This window comes from Odocoileus virginianus, chromosome 33 (assembly GCF_023699985.2).
Source record: "Odocoileus virginianus isolate 20LAN1187 ecotype Illinois chromosome 33, Ovbor_1.2, whole genome shotgun sequence".
In the NCBI taxonomy this organism is placed as follows: Eukaryota; Metazoa; Chordata; class Mammalia; order Artiodactyla; family Cervidae; genus Odocoileus; species Odocoileus virginianus.
In genome coordinates this window covers 16694457-16710219 of record NC_069706.1, presented here as the reverse complement: position 1 = coordinate 16710219, position 15763 = coordinate 16694457, and the positions used below count along the sequence as shown (strand labels likewise).

General features: G+C 40.7%; 1 protein-coding gene across 4 annotated transcripts in view; it reads right to left on the bottom strand.

Annotated features, from left to right (window-relative positions):
* IQCK (IQ motif containing K) overlaps positions 1-15763 on the bottom strand; it is a 143303-nt gene that overhangs the window by 70349 nt on the left and 57191 nt on the right. For 3 of the 4 annotated variants that reach the window (XM_070460957.1, XM_070460959.1, XM_070460960.1), the window contains one exon: positions 6879-6963. The exons of the other annotated variant lie outside the window; for it this stretch is intronic. In XM_070460957.1, coding sequence (XP_070317058.1) covers positions 6879-6963 — 85 coding nt within the window. The remainder of the gene's footprint in view (positions 1-6878; positions 6964-15763) is intronic. 4 annotated transcript variants of the gene reach the window in all.

The following is a 15763-nucleotide window of genomic DNA, read 5'->3' as shown; positions in this document are numbered from 1 at the left end:
GCCTTTTCATAGTTGCTTGGTCTTTATCTTGGGCTGTTTTCATCATTCATTTTCTATCTAACTATGTAGGTCACCTATAAACAGAAAGAAGTGTTTCCTTAGGGGGAAAAGTCAAGGTAAATCAAATTAAAACACCCTGGAACACCCATGTCTTTTTTTTTTACTATGGTAAAATATACATTACATAACATTTACCATCTTAACCATTTTTAAGTGTACAGTGCAGTGATATTAAATGCCACATAATATTGTGCAACTGGAGAAAGAAATTGCAACCCACTCCAGTATTCTCGCCTGGAGAATCCTGTGGACAGAGGAGCCTGCTGGGCTGCTGTCCATTGGGTCACACAGAGTCAGACATGACTGAAGCGACTTAGCATGCATGCATGCATTGGAGAAGGAAATGGCAACTCACTCCAGTATTCTTGCCTGGAGAATCCCAGGGTCGGAGGAGCCTATGGGCTGCCATCTATGGGGTCGCACAGAGTCAGACAGGACTGAAGCGACTTAGCAGCAGCAGCAGCAATATTGTGCAACCATCACCGCCATCACCCTCATAATCCTTTCATTTTGTAAAACTTAAACTCTGTACTCACTGAAAAATAACTCTCCATTCACCCCTCCTTCTAGACTTGGCAATTACCATTGTATTTTCTGTCTTTATGATTTTGACTATTCCAAGCACCTCATATAAGTGGAATCATACAGTATTTGTCCTTTTGTGACTGACTTATTTCACTCAGTATAATGTCCTCAAGGCTCACCCATGTTGTAGAATATACCAGAACTTCCTTCCTTTTTAAGTCTGAGTAACACTGCATCGTAAGTATAGTACCAAATTTTGCTTATTCATTTATCCACCAATAGGCACTTGCATTGCTTCCACAATTTAGCAACTGTGAATAATGCTACAAACATAGGTGTACAAATGTGACTTCAAGACCTTGCTTTCAACACTGAAACATATACATTACCATATGTATAATAGGTAGCCAGTGGGAATTTTGTGTAGGATGCAGGGAGCTCAAGACTAGTGCTCTGTGACAGCCTAGAGGGGTGGAATGGAATGGGAGGTGGGAGAGAGGCTCCAGAGGGAGGGGACATATATATACATATGGCTGATCCATGTTGATATATGGCAGAAACCAACACAATATTATAAGGCAATTATCCTCCAATTAAAAATAAATAAATGAATAAAAAAGATCTTGCTTTCAATTCTTTTGGATACATACCTGGAGATGGAACTGCTGGATTATATGTCTATTTTTAGTTTTTTGAGGACCCTCCATATTCTTTTGCCATAGTGACTGTACCATCTTAAATTCCCACCAATAGTGCACAGGATTCCTGTTTCTCTATATCCTTGCCAACATTTATTGTTTTCCATTTTTCTAATAATGGTCATCCTAATGAGTGTGAGATTGCTTTTCACTGTGGCTTTGAGTTGCATTTCTCTAATGGTTAGTGATGTTGAGAATCTTTTCATGTACCTGTTGGCCATTCATATATCTTCTTTGGAGAAAAGTCCATTCAAGTTGTTTGACAATTTTTGAATCAGGTTGTTCTTTTGGTTGTTATTGTTGTTGAGCTTTGTGAGTTCTCTATATACTCTAAATATTAATTCCTTATCAGATATATGATTTTAAAATATTTTCTTCCAGCACAGTAGCCATGCAACTCCATCCTTCTCAGGAGTGTTTCATGCTCCCAATAACTTTCTTCTTCCTCTCTCTATTCCGTCATCAAAACCTATGCTTAGAACATACTTGCATATGTTGTTGCTGCATGAAAGTAGGTCTAGAGGCTAATAAAACTCTAGCCTCTCTAGAGAATAATTTAGCAATAATAATCAAAGCTCCTAAAAAGGGTGCTTACTTTTGGAGCCATCTATTTCACTTCAAGTAATTATTCTTACAGAGAAAATCAGATATGTATGCAAAGACATATGAGCAAGGATGATTTTCATAGTATATCTTATATATGAGAGAAAACTAGACTGTCCAGACAACTGTGGTTAAATCATGGTTTGGTGCATTCACAGAAAGGACTATCACAGAGTCATTTAAATGTGTGCAACAGAACTTGGTGCAATGACAAAGATATTCCCAATATGTTTTCAAAGAAAGAGAGCAGGCACAAAACAGTGTTTCTCAGCAGCTTTTTGGGGTTTTTTTTAATCTTTTTATATGGATAGGAAAAATTCTAAAAGGATGAATGAGTCATAATTTTTAAAAGTTTAAGAGTTATCTTTTTCCACAATAGCAAAGTATTACTTATACAATAAAACATAGATAGGTTTTCCTTGGGGTTAATGTCCCCTCTCCAATCAAGCCTCCAGTTGATATAGGCCAGTCTTTCCCTGGGACAAATTGGGATGGTTACTCTGCACAAGTGAACCCAGATTTTTATTTTGTGCTAATAACCTCTTTCATGTGCAAGTTATCAAGAGTCTAGAAATTTTATGTTGAAAATTGTAATTGTGAGGACTTCAGCTGTGACAGAACTCCATCTGGGAGAGGATTCAGTGGCACAGCTGAATCTAGATGCTCCAGCCACATCTTCCTCCAGACTCAGGTCCCTTCCTTGGTCTCTCAGCTCTGCTTGCGTCTGTGGTCACTTCTCCTGCAGGCTCTTCACACAGTGGTGAGATAGTTGTTGATAACCCAGCCCGTTAGCAGGCTATTGAGCTGCTCTGTTGCAAAAACTCCTAGTAGAATCCCAGAATGGAGTTTCACTCAGTGTGACTGGCCTTCCCCCGCTTATCACGAACTAACCCCTGTAGCGAGGGGAGTGAAATTCTTAAGTGTCCACGTTCCTGAATGAATTGCATCCAAGCTGTCTCAGGCCATGAGGGAAGGGGGACCCTCTACAACTCTAGATTTTGTGTTTACACCAAGATGTTTCTTTTTGGGGGCACCTCATTTGCCCCAGGTCAGTTCACTATTGACAAAGGGATAACTGCACAGATTCTCATTGTTCTTTGCAGAATCTCCGATTTTTTTAACTTTGCAAAGCCACAAAGGCAGCTGCTGGAGCAACTTTGCATTGTATTGTTCATCAAATAATGTTAATGATTGATGACTTCTGTGATTCTCAGTTGTCACAATGGACGGGGAATTGATGTTGGGAGGAAGGGAAGACTACATGCCATGCTGGTGTCTAGGCTGAGTTAGACAGAATAAAATAAAACAAATGGGCAGAAGGCATGAGACCAGGCACTTATTTAGACAGAATAAATACTCAGTGGATTTATCTGCTCTCTGCCTCCTAAATCATTAAATAAATTTCAGTCATTATGGCCCATGAGAACCTCATATGAACATCTCAAAAGAACCGTTTTCTCTACCAGTTGGTACCTACTGCATCCAGTATTTCATAAGCAGAAGGGCACCACTGATGTGGTAGTTTGGCTTATCACCAAACACACTTCAGAAAGGAGACCATGAGAGGACCAGATTTCATCCACAATATCCAAATGGATTTTTTAAAACTCCAGTTTTGCATGTTGAAACAATCTGGCTTTCTAACCATTAATGTAGTATTTTGAAAGAAGAAAGAAGAAAATGTCTGCTTCTACAGAAGTACTTAATGTCAAGAAGTAACTATCAGAACCTATTTTAATGCTGATTATATCATCACAACTCTCAAGAATGGCTTACTACAAATAGTTCCTCATACCATGTGACATTTCTGTTCATGTGGTCAGTTTAAAAATATTTCATGAATGTCTGGATGGTTTTATGACAACAAGTGAGGGGGTCAGATTTCTGGATTTTAAAACTTCCCAGCAAGAATATTATTCAGACTTAAAAAAGGGAGGAGGTTCTGACACATACTACAATACAGATGAAACCTGAGGACATTTTGCCAAGTGAAATAAGCCAAAAGGATAAATTCTGTATGACTCCACTTTTACATGAGGTTCTCAGAGTAGTCATAGAGACAGAAAGTAGAAAGGTGGTTGCCAGAGGCTGGGGGAGGGAAGAATAAGAAGTTAATGGATACAGAATTTCAGTTTAGAAAGATGAATGGTAGTGATGATTGCAAAATAATGCAAGTGAACTTAATGCCACTGAACTGTACACAAAATTGGTTAAAATGGTAAATCTTATGTATACTGTATTACACACAAAAATTTTTTACTTCCTACAGTGGAAGACTATATTTTTCCTTCAGAGTGTTTAAGGAAGTAAAGGTTTTTGTTAATTTTAAGAAAAAATTAATATTAAATGTAGTAAAAACTAGACCCCCCACCAGGTCAAAACCGCTGGCCCTATACCCATAGACCCTAGACCAGCTGGAGTTGGAAAATTGATGATGGAGCTTCCTGAAATACCACCCTGTCACCTCACTGTCTACCAATCAGAAAATTGTCTATGAGCTGATTAGGTTCCCTTCAAATTTCACCTTTAACACTGTCTCTATAAATCTTTCCCAGGGAGTTCTGGTCTGTTGAGCATTAGCTGCCCATTCCCCTTGCTTGGAACCCTGCAGTAAATACTGTACTTTCCTTCACCACAACCCAGTGCCAGTATATTGGCTTTGCTGTGCGTCTGGTGAGCAGAACTGAGTTTGTATTAGTAACACTCCCCCTCTAAAATCAAGAACAAGACAAGGATGCCCACTCTCACCACTTTTATTCAACACAGTATTATAAGTCCTAACCCATGCAACTAGGCAAGAAAAAGAAATAAAAGACATTCAAATTGGAAAGAATGAAGTAAAACCACCACAATACGAAGATGGAATAATTTTATACACAGAAAATCCTTAAGATTCTACCAAAAAATCAATAAAAATAATAAATGAATACAGTAAAGTTACAGGGTACAAAATCAATATACAAAAATCTATTGCATTTCTACATGCAAACAATTAGGTAGCAGGAAGAGAAATTAAGAAAACAATCCCATTTAAGATCACAACAAAAAGGATAAAATATCTTGGAATAAATTTAACGAAAGAGGCAAAAGACTTGTACATTAAAAATTGTAAGATACTGTTGAAAGAAATTGAATAATACACAAATAAATGGACAGATAGTTCATGCTTATGGATTGGAAGCATTAACATTGTTAAAATGTCAATATTACCTATGCAGACAGATTCACTATGATCCTTATCAAAATTCCAAGGACATTTTTCATAGAAATAGAATTTAAAATTCTAAAATTTATATGGAATCACAAAAGACTCCAAATAACCAAAGCAATCCTGAGAAAAATGAACAAAGCTGATTTCAAGCTATATTACAAAGTTATAAGCATCAAAACAGCATGGTGTTGGCAGAAAGACAGTTAAACAGATCAATGGAACATAAATGAGAGCCCAGAAATAAAACTACATATATATGGATACCTAACTTACAACAAAGGAGCAAAGAACATCTAGTGGAGAAAGAATAGTCTCTTCAATAAACGTTGTTGGGAAAACTGAATGGCCACATGCAAAAAACTGAAAGTAGTCCAATATTCACCACACACAAAAATCAACTCAAAATTAACTAAATACTTTGAGTGAATGCAAGACTTGAAATGATAAAACTCCTAGGAAAATATATCGGAAGTATGATCTTTGACTTTGGTCTTAGCAATATATTTCTGGCTATGTCTCCTCAGGCAAGGGAGACAAAAGAAAAAAAAACGGTACTATATCAAACTAAAAAGCTTTTGCACAGAGAAGGAAACATCAACAAAACAAAAAGACAACCTACTGAATGAGAGACGGCATTTGCAAATCATATATCTGATAAGGGGTTAATATCAAAATACACAAAGAACTGACACAATTCAACAACAACAGCAAAACTCTTTTTAAAAAGACAGAAGCGATGAATAGATATGTTACAAGGAAGTCATAAATATGGTCAACAGGCTCATGAAAAGATGTTCAGCATCCTTATTGTAATGGCTATCATCAAAAAGTCAAGAAATAATGAGTGTTGATAAGTTTGCAGAGAAAAGAGAACCCTTGTGCACTGTTGGTGGGAATGTAAACTGGTGAAACCATTATGGAAAACATTATGGGGATCCCTCAAAAACATAAAAATAGAACCATCATATGATCCAGCTATTCCACTTCTGTGTAATTATCCAAAGAATATGAAAACACTAATTTGAATATATGTGTGTGTGTGTGTGTGTGTGTGTGTGTATACACCTCTATTTTCACCACAGCATTGTTCACAATAGCCAAGATAGGGAAACAAAACAAGTGCCCATCAATGGATGAATGGGTAAAGATGTAATACACACACACGCACACACACAATGAAATATTACTCAAGTCACACACAAAAAAGAAATCCTGCCACTTGGAACAACATGGTTAGACCTTGAGGGTATTACGCTAAGTAAGATGAAGAAAGACAAATTCTGTACAATTTCACTTATATGTGGAATATAAAAAAAAACCCAGATGAACCAAAACATAAAATAAATGAACCGAACCAAACCAATATGGAGATACAGATTAGCAGAGGGGAAGAGGCAGAGGGAGGGTGAAATGGGTAAAGGAGATCAGCTGTAGGGTGATGGATAGAAACAAAATTTCTGTCGGTGAGCATGCTGTAGCGCATACAAGGCAGAAATAGGTGGAACACACAGAAACCTGGAAAGTGTTATAAAGTTACCTCAATAAAAAGTAAATTTTAAAAAAGTTTGCAGGGTAGTTTTAATGACAATTGTGAAATAAGTTTTGTAGAAATTCTCAATCACTCTTTTTAAGACCTGTTTCACAGAGAACTCTGTTTCCAAGGTCTGGAAGTTAGCGATCCTAACCTGTGTTTCAAATTCATCCACAGGTTTTCCCTTGACTCCTTCGCAGTACACAAATTCCCCATCAGACGAAATGCCAAAATTGCACATGACGCTTACCAGATAGGCTCTCCAGAAGGACTGAATACAGAGTGCCGCTTCCGATTCTGTCAGTAGGAGGGAGAGTGGGATTGCCGGCCGTGGGCTGAAAGGCAATAAAATGGTCATAAGCCCATGAGAATCCGTCTGACAGCCTCAGCAGAGCCTTTGACAACATAATGGCCTCTCTGATTAAGTGCCTCATCCAGTCCCATTCTTAGAAAGCAACAATGTCATTTTTCATAGAAAAGTTTAGGCTTGAGTTAGCATTTCTTTGTTTTAAAATCTTGGATGGAATTTTTTTTTCTTTTTTAACCAGCATACTCTTAAATCACTATTAGCCTGCTCTGCTTTGAAGGGCTCGGGTTGGAAAGCTGCATATGTGACCATAAAGCAAAAGAAAAAGCAGAAGCCACCTTTAGATAACAGCATCATGACTGAGATGTAACAAAGGGCTCTATTTTGGAGGGAAATTAAGTAGCTCATTTCTTTCCTGAAATACTGCAATTTTCTCTGATTGGTGTACATTCCGGTTTAATGTGGTTAAAAGTCAAGCACATTTTAAAGTTAAGTTCTTCTGTTACATCTTAACGAGCAATAAAATATCTCAAGTAGTGGGTAAATTGACAGTGTCTGCTCTTGTGGGATTCTAAGATTATGATGGGATTTCTGATCATGGATACTACATTTAAAATGACTAAATGCTCTTTTTTTGTTATTTCCTTAAAGCTGTTTAGAGATTACTAACTGCTGACAAGATTTTACAAGTCTGACTTAATTCTGATTCCTTATGCTTCCCCAAAGCACTGCTATCTCTGAAAGACCAAAAGTCAAGACTTTTCGGATACAACGCAAAGAAATAAATCCTTCAAAGAATGTGGGTGACATGGAGGCTGCTCTCTGGGCAGGATCCCCAGAAATGACTTTGCGTGTGGGGGATCCCCGAGAATCTCGGCTGCAAGGCTCTCCCTAATGACAGCCATCACTTGAGTTTACAGCCACTCTCACTGTGTATGGAGAGAGGTCGACTAACCTGCCTGGGGTCACACAGCTTGTAAGTGGCCTCATCAGCATCTGGATCCAGACTCACCCAATTCCCCAAGCCCAGGCTTCCCTCACAATTTGTGCTGACACCAGCCCTCCGCTGGGCCACCTCTTGCAGATGTCCAGCCCGACAGACTCCAGAGCTAACAGGCAACAATGCACAGTTCTCTAGGATCTGGGGTTTTATTTCCCACTACACTCAGACTTAAAAACAACAAAAAATTCCACCCTTGATACAGTATATTTGTGTGAATTAATGAATACTCTTTCGGATTACTCCAAAATCAAAGAAATCAAAGCCAGAAAGAACCTGATGGGTGATCAGGACCATTTCTAGCAAGTGCAGTGTTGCCAGGTCATGCGTCTCCAGCTGGGTGGGTCTTTTTTAAGAGATCAAGGAAAGGAGAGTCTACTTCTTTGGAGAGAGTATTACAACCTCCAAATGACAGTGCTGCTAGAAACCTTTCCCTAATGTGTTTTGATTTGCTTTTTTGTTTGTTTGTTCTGTTTCTTCCCCCACTTTTTTTTGCCTAATATCTAGTTTTCTGGGCTTTAAGAGAGCATTTGTGTTTTTCTAGAGGCAAGTGGTCTCCCTGCTTTCCCATTAAACATCTTTCCTTGTACATTGCCCTTATTCTATAAATCTCAGTTGTGTGACACCAGCAAATCACATCCCTGAAGGAATTTCCCTTCACTAGTTAAAAATCAACAGCATCTAGAGAAACCTCGGTGTTTCTGAGGAGACCTTGGTGTGCTGGCAGTGACTTCATGAGAATAATGCTATCGTGCATCAGTGCCAGCTGACATGTGCTCAGAGCACCCTGACTCCCCTCCCACCAGCCTTGTTCCTTGGCTCCAACCAGAGGGGCCCTTTTCATCTCCTCCAATGTGCCCTCCCACCTCAGGGCCTTGGCAGAGGGGCTTTCCTCTGTCTCCAGTATCCTCTTACTTCCAGCTGGATCACTGCGTACAGTTGTGCAAGTTGTTCTCTGCTCACAGGCTCCCCGCAGATGGGCCACAGGGCACTGAAATGCCAGCACACGCTCCGCCACTTCTGTTCTAGGGCATAGGCCCTTTTTCCTAACTTGCTCAAAGGTGCATTGGGGCTGAAACCGCTTTCTCCCAGTTTACTCAAATTCTTTCTTCTGAACGCCACTCAAACATTATGAAACGATGTGCTTTGATTAGATCAGGGCCACTGTATAATTTTCCTTCCTAGTCCTTGGCCCAATTCGGAGATATAAATCTGTGTGATTGTCTAACACCCAAATCCTCAACTGGACTGAAAGCTCCATGAGAGCAGAAACTGGGCCTGCGTTTGCTCCTCTGGCATTTCCAGCAGTTGGAAGCACGTCTGGCACATAGGAGATACTCAATAAATCTTGGTGGGATGAGCCTCTGCTTGGCCCAATGCGCTAAGCTCTTTCCACACATTGTTTCATTAAACTCTCACAATATTAATAATGAGCTGTTGTCCTTCTTTTAGAGTGAAGAAACTCGGGCATAGAGGGGTGACATAAGTCTTTCAAGGTCACTGGCCCTTTCCTGCTGAGAATTTAAACTGCCCAGGAAAGTGGCCACAGGAAGCGGTCCACAGAAAAGAGGAAGACAACTCAAAAGTTCTTTCACGTGGAATTCGGGGTCTAGCAGCTGTGAGTGTTCAACAGAGGAAAGCACAGCCATTTGCCTGAAAGGAAAAACTGAGCGGGGAGAAGTCGTAATCATTGAAAATGCTCTCTTGATTAATTCTTACAGCAATAACTTGGCAGGTGTTCATTTGCCTGACGCTCCACAGAGAGATCCAGTGTCAGGACAGCAGAACAAAGTGGAGTGTATTATGAGCATCTGAGGGGAGGCTTGCTGGGGCCTTTCTGTGGAGCTGCAATTTTCCTGTTTTCAGTATATTTCTCTGTACTGAGATCATGAAATCCTCAAAGTATCAGTATCCCCGTTTTGGAAAAGTCGTAGGATAGGAGAGGAGATGGAGAATCTGGGGGCACGACAGGCCCGGTCAGTCCAACAAAGGGCGTCCAGTAGTAACGAGACCCCAAATCACTTTGCATCACAATGGCATCTCCAAAAAGCGAAATAAGATTTCTACTAGGCCTTTAAGCAGTAATGTGAGGCCACCTTTAATGACACCCCGGCTTTCATGGTGAAATAATGGGGCTCTGTCTAGTTCTTGATGAAAGTGAAAGAGGAGAGTGAAAAAGTTGGCTTACAATTCAACCCGCAGAAAACTAAGATCATGGCATCCGGTCCCATCACTTCATGGCAAATAGATGGGAAAACAATGGAAACAGTGACAGACTTTATTTTTGGGGGCTCCAAAATCACTGCAGATGATGACTGCAGCCATGAAGTTAAAAGATGCTTGATCCTTGGAAGAAAAGCTATGACCAACATAAACAGATATTAAAAGCAGAGACATTACTTTGCCAACAAAGGTCTGTCAAGTCAAAGCTATGGTTTTTCCAGTAGTCGTGTATGGATGTGAGAGTTGGACTATAAAGAAAGCTGAGCGCCAAAGAACTGATGCTTTTGAACTGTGGTGTTGGAGAAGATTCTTGAGAGTCCCTTGGACTACAAGGAAATCCAACCAGTCCATCCTAAAGGAAATCAGTCCTGAATATTCATTGGAAGGACTGATGCTAACTCTGAAATGCCAATACTTTGGCCACTTGATGCGAAGAACTGACTCATTAGAAAAGACCCTGATGCTGGAAAAGATTGAAGGTAAGAGGAGAAGGGGATGACAGAGGATGAGACAGTTGGACGGCATCACCAACTCGATAGACATGAGTTTGAGTAAACTCTGGGAGTTGGTGAAGGACAGGGAAGCCTGGCGTGCTGCAGTCCATGGGGTCGCAAAGAGTCAGACACAACTGAGTGACTGAACTGAACTGTCTAGTTCCCAAACCAAGAATAAGCGTGAATCAGGGCAGATGAAGAGAACTTAACCTTTGGAAAGGAGTCCCTAGGAATTACCAGTCATTTTAGCAGCCCAGCTCAAAAGGATAGAAGCCATGCCAAGCCCTTTACTCTCTCTTGGAATCAGTGCAACTGGCTTCAGGTCAAATAAAAATTGAGATCGAGTAGAGGTGACTGCTCATCTTTGGGGAACTGGGGAGGGAAGGGGAAACAAGAGTGTCAATCCCAGGAGAAGGCAGCTGAAGCTCCCAGGGGCTTAAACTGGACCCCCCACCCACCCCCGAGCAAATAGGTTTGAGCATTCCAACGGCGCAACAGTGCTGCTGAGTGTTTCCAAGAATTGTCTCATTGGTAGTATGCATTTGTAACATCCTCTTTTTTTTCCCCTCAAACCTGAATTAAATCTATTTGAATCACAACAATGAATCCTGTAATTTTGAGAAGGAACAAGAATTTACTCTTCTGACTGCATACACGTGTATGTATAAATACACACATGTACATGCGCACACACACACATTTCTTCCCCCCACAATATACGGAGGGTCAGTAAAATATTTCAGGGCCTAGAGAAGTTATGGCATACTCACAAAATACATAAGAGAATCTGAGAAGTTAGTCTTTATTAATTTCTCCATCCAGTTGCAAGATGAAAGTTACCATCTGAAATGGCATTTATGGTCTATGGCCATACCACTCTAAATGCGCCCAATCTCGTCTGAAACGGCATTTATGAAGACGAAAGCAGAAAGGAGAATGGCTTGCTTTATATTGAAAACTGAATCTTGAAACCCAAATTTGTTTTCATTAGGTAAAAGATTAAGTTGTTTTCTTGTAACATGAAAGAACAAGCTAGATTTAAAGCCATTTACAAAATGACACTGGCCTTAAAATCAACCATTATTCATAAAACCTTTCACCAATTCATAGGGCTGGCATTTGAAAACCTCTACTCATGGTATTCAGCAAAAGAGATTACCCAGTCCCTGCCCTCAGCCTTAATTGGTTTCCCAAACATTGTATGTTGAAGGCATCACCATCTTCAATAACGAACCTAATATTTGGATGAAGTACAATAGAGTAGTGGTCCCCAACTTTTTTGTCACCAGAGACTGGTTTCGTGGATGACAATATTTCCATGGGCCAGAGGGGGTGGTTTGATTCAAGCAAATTACATTTATTGTGCACTTTATTTCCATTATTATTACATCAACTCCACTTCAGATTAGCAATTAGTAACGTCTCCAGGCATTGGATAAATTATCAGGCATTAGATCCTGGAGGTTGGGGACCCCTGCAGTAGAAGTTATCTGGAATGGGACTTCCAGGCTAGTCATTAGGTCAGAATCTCCTAGGATTGTTTTAATCCAGCCTTCCATGACATGAGGAATGGCTCCAAGAAACCTCTTGCTTACCCGCCCACCAACTCCACTCTGAGAGACCAACAAAACAGTTATTACCCAGCATCGGGCTGAATCATTCTCCCACATAAACACAGGGTCAAGTCCCATTTTACCAACCCTGTCATCGGAAGCCACATAAGGGTCCAGTCAACAATGCTCCCTAAACAATACACTGCAAGACCTTGTGCTCACCCTTGGGCTGAAGGTTTAACCATCTTCAAAACCAGGGCTGGTTATTTTATGCTGCTCGATAAATATGCCCAGATTGCTGTTATTTAGCCTCTTCGTAACTGAGTACCTGTTTTCTCTAAACTGGTTTAAGAAGAACCTTCAGGAGACCCGCCTCTTCCCCACGTCCTTCTTCCTGCTCCAGGGGTGTCTGGGAAGGGCAGACTGCCTCCTTCCTCACCTCTTCCAAACCTCTCACAGAGGACCTTAACTTGTTTTGTGCCAGAATCCCTTTACATTTTGGAAATTTGGATTTCTTCTCTGAATAATATTTTTAAAAATACAATAGTAAATATACAAGGTTTTTAAGCAAACCAGTTATATTAAAATACAGTCATCAAAATGGGATTCCCAGACGGCGCAGTGGTAAAGAATCAGCCTACCAATGCAGGAGACACAGAGGACACAGTTTCAATCTCTGGGTTGGGAAGATCCCCTGGAGGAGGAAATGGCAACCCACTCCAGTATTCTTGCCTGGAAAACCCATGGGCAGAGGAGCCTGGTGGGCTACAGTCCATGGAGTTTCAGACAGCTGAACACAACTGAGCGACTGAACACAACAACAGTTATTAAAATATTTTTTTAAACTGTTGGCAAAATACTAATGTACTTGCTTCCAAATCATACTGTAAATAAAAGAGCTGATGGCAGTTCCATTAACTAATATAAGTTGAAAAAAAGAGACAAGGGTAAATGATATTTCAAGATCACTGTAACAACCATAGCGGGATATGAAAACATCTGATTGTTGCTACTAGAGACAAAGTTACAGTTACTGTGGACACAATTGAAGTTTGTGTCCCACTTTCATAAGTAAAAGAGAGGCTAAATTTCAGTTAGAGACCAGTGAAAATAAATAAAGAGGTAATTTCCCTATCTTCCAAGGTCAAGGACCCATGAATCATAGACAATTGTTGGGGGAGCTGGGAACCGGGGAAGATGAGTTTTGCATCCAGGATGAGACTAAAGACTCAGGATTTAAAAATAAACAAGATGAATCCAAACAGTGAAATTAGACTATCTAAAAACAGTGACTAGGAAGTTATGGAATTTGTTCAAAAGGTTATTAAAGGGCTACTTCCGAGATGGAAGAGAGATTCAATGTAATATGGTGATGTAGTTACTGGAGAAAAAAAGGAAAAAGGTTTCATGTTTTTATTTCCAGTAAGTTGTGATTCTTCAGTAAACCCATTTACTTTCAATATCTAATTCTAATTTTCCCCAAAGCATTTCAGTAAATGGTTTCCCATTCAGCTACTTGCTTGGGCCTAAAATCTCCAAGTCACTCTTGCCTTAGCTCTCTGTCACCCCGCATCCAACATCAAAACAGATCCCAAATCCAACCTCTTCTCACCTTCTCCACTGCAAGCCACATCTCCTGCCTGCAAGCACCTGCTCACTGGCCTCCCTGTTTGTACTTAGTAGTGCAGACCTTTGGTCAACTCCCCATCCACCTGCCAGGGTGGTCTTTTTAAAAGATGAATTGGATTACCTCGCTCTTCTGCTCAGAACCCTCCAATGGTTTCCTATCACGCTCAAAAGAAAAAAAGAAAAATCCAAACTCATCATCATGGCATCCAAGGCCCCACCAAAGAGGCAGCCTCACTAGCCTCTCTGTCTTCATGTCCTGCCACTCTCTCGGCCTCCCTCGTCTCTTTGTGCCTCACTGGCCATGTTCCTGTCTCTGGGACTTTACAGAGGCTGTTCCCTCTGCCTGGAACACTCTTCCTTCCAGTCTTTATCATAAAGTTGGCTCTCTCCATGTGTCATTCAGATGCCAGTGTCTCCTCCTTGGAGAAGTGAGCTTCCCTGCTTTCCCTAAAAACACCAGCACCTCTTACCCCAGGCCTGTGACTCTCAATCCACTTACTCTGCTTTATTTTTCTTCAAAGCACTTGGGTCTTCTTTACATTATACAATAGGTTTATTTGTGAGTTTGGTGATTCTCTGTCTTTACCAGGTAAATTCCACAGGAGCCAAGACTTTCTCTCTCTTGTACCTAAGGTACCTTGTAGCTATGGTTCCTAGAAAAAGTGCCTGGAAAAGGTAGGCATTCAATAAGCATTTTTGAGTGAATAAGTATTATTATAGATAAGAAAATAGAGGACTTCCCTTTCTTTCAGAATGTATCAGTGGCAGAGCTGAGGTTAAATGCAGATACTCTGACTTTCTCTTGCCTAGTCATGCTGCTCCCCATGTTTCATCTTGCCAAAGCAATGGTTACGACTCTCTTAAGATTAAGGATAATATAAAAGCTATCATTCTTTGAATACCTGCCGTGAGCCCTTTGCAGTAAGAATATCTTTCATTTTTATCTGCCTTTCATACCCTCCCCCTCTTGTGGTATCAGCCCTCAGATTTTGTTCTGACTGCTCCCCACCCCATGTCAGGGGTAACATGGGTTACGGTGCCTTGCCCTCCCTGGACCGAGGTGTGCATCTGAAACCCAGGCTGCGCGAAGCAGGTGCCCTTTCCCTGGAGCAGGAACCCTGAGTGGAATGTCAAAGACTAGAGGGGTCTATGCACCCCGGGTCCCTAAACCTGCTTCTTAGGCCAGATCCTTACATTTCCTTTCATGACTGTGGGTTATCTTTTTACCTTCAATACATACCCTTTTTCTCAAGTAGCCTTTAACTTGCCGTTGCTTGCAACAAAAAAACCCTGATGCCATCTTTAACTGTCACAGCAACCCTATGCTCTAGGTTTTATTACCATCCCCATAGTACAGAAGAGAGGAGTAAGATCCAGAGATGTGAAGGGATAGCTCCAGGTCACCTAACATCATACATTATGTTGGCTGCATAAAGGTCCAAAGATGCCCACCTCCAATCCCCAGACTTTGTGAATATATATACATATATATATACACTCCCTTATATGGCAAAAAAGGCTTTGTAGCTGTGATTAAATGAATGGTCTTGAGATTATCCTGGATTATCTAGGTGGGCCTAATGATATAATCACAAGGGTCCTTATGAGAAGGTCCTTATGAGAGGGAAGCAGATGGAGATCCTACTACAGAAGCAGGCCCTGTGACAACAGGAACAAGAGGTCAGAAGGAAAGGGTCAGGAGCCTTCCAGAACACAGACAGCTTCCAGACACCAGAAAAGATAAGAAAACAATTCTCCCCTAGAGTCTTGAGAAGGGACCAGCCTTGTCAACACAGACCTGAGCCCTGTGAAACTGGTTTTGGGCTTCCAGCCTCCAGAACTGTAAGAAAATAAATCTGTGCTGCTTGAAGCCACCTGGTTGTGGTAAGTTACTAAACAGTCATAGGAAACTAATATTCCAACTACTAA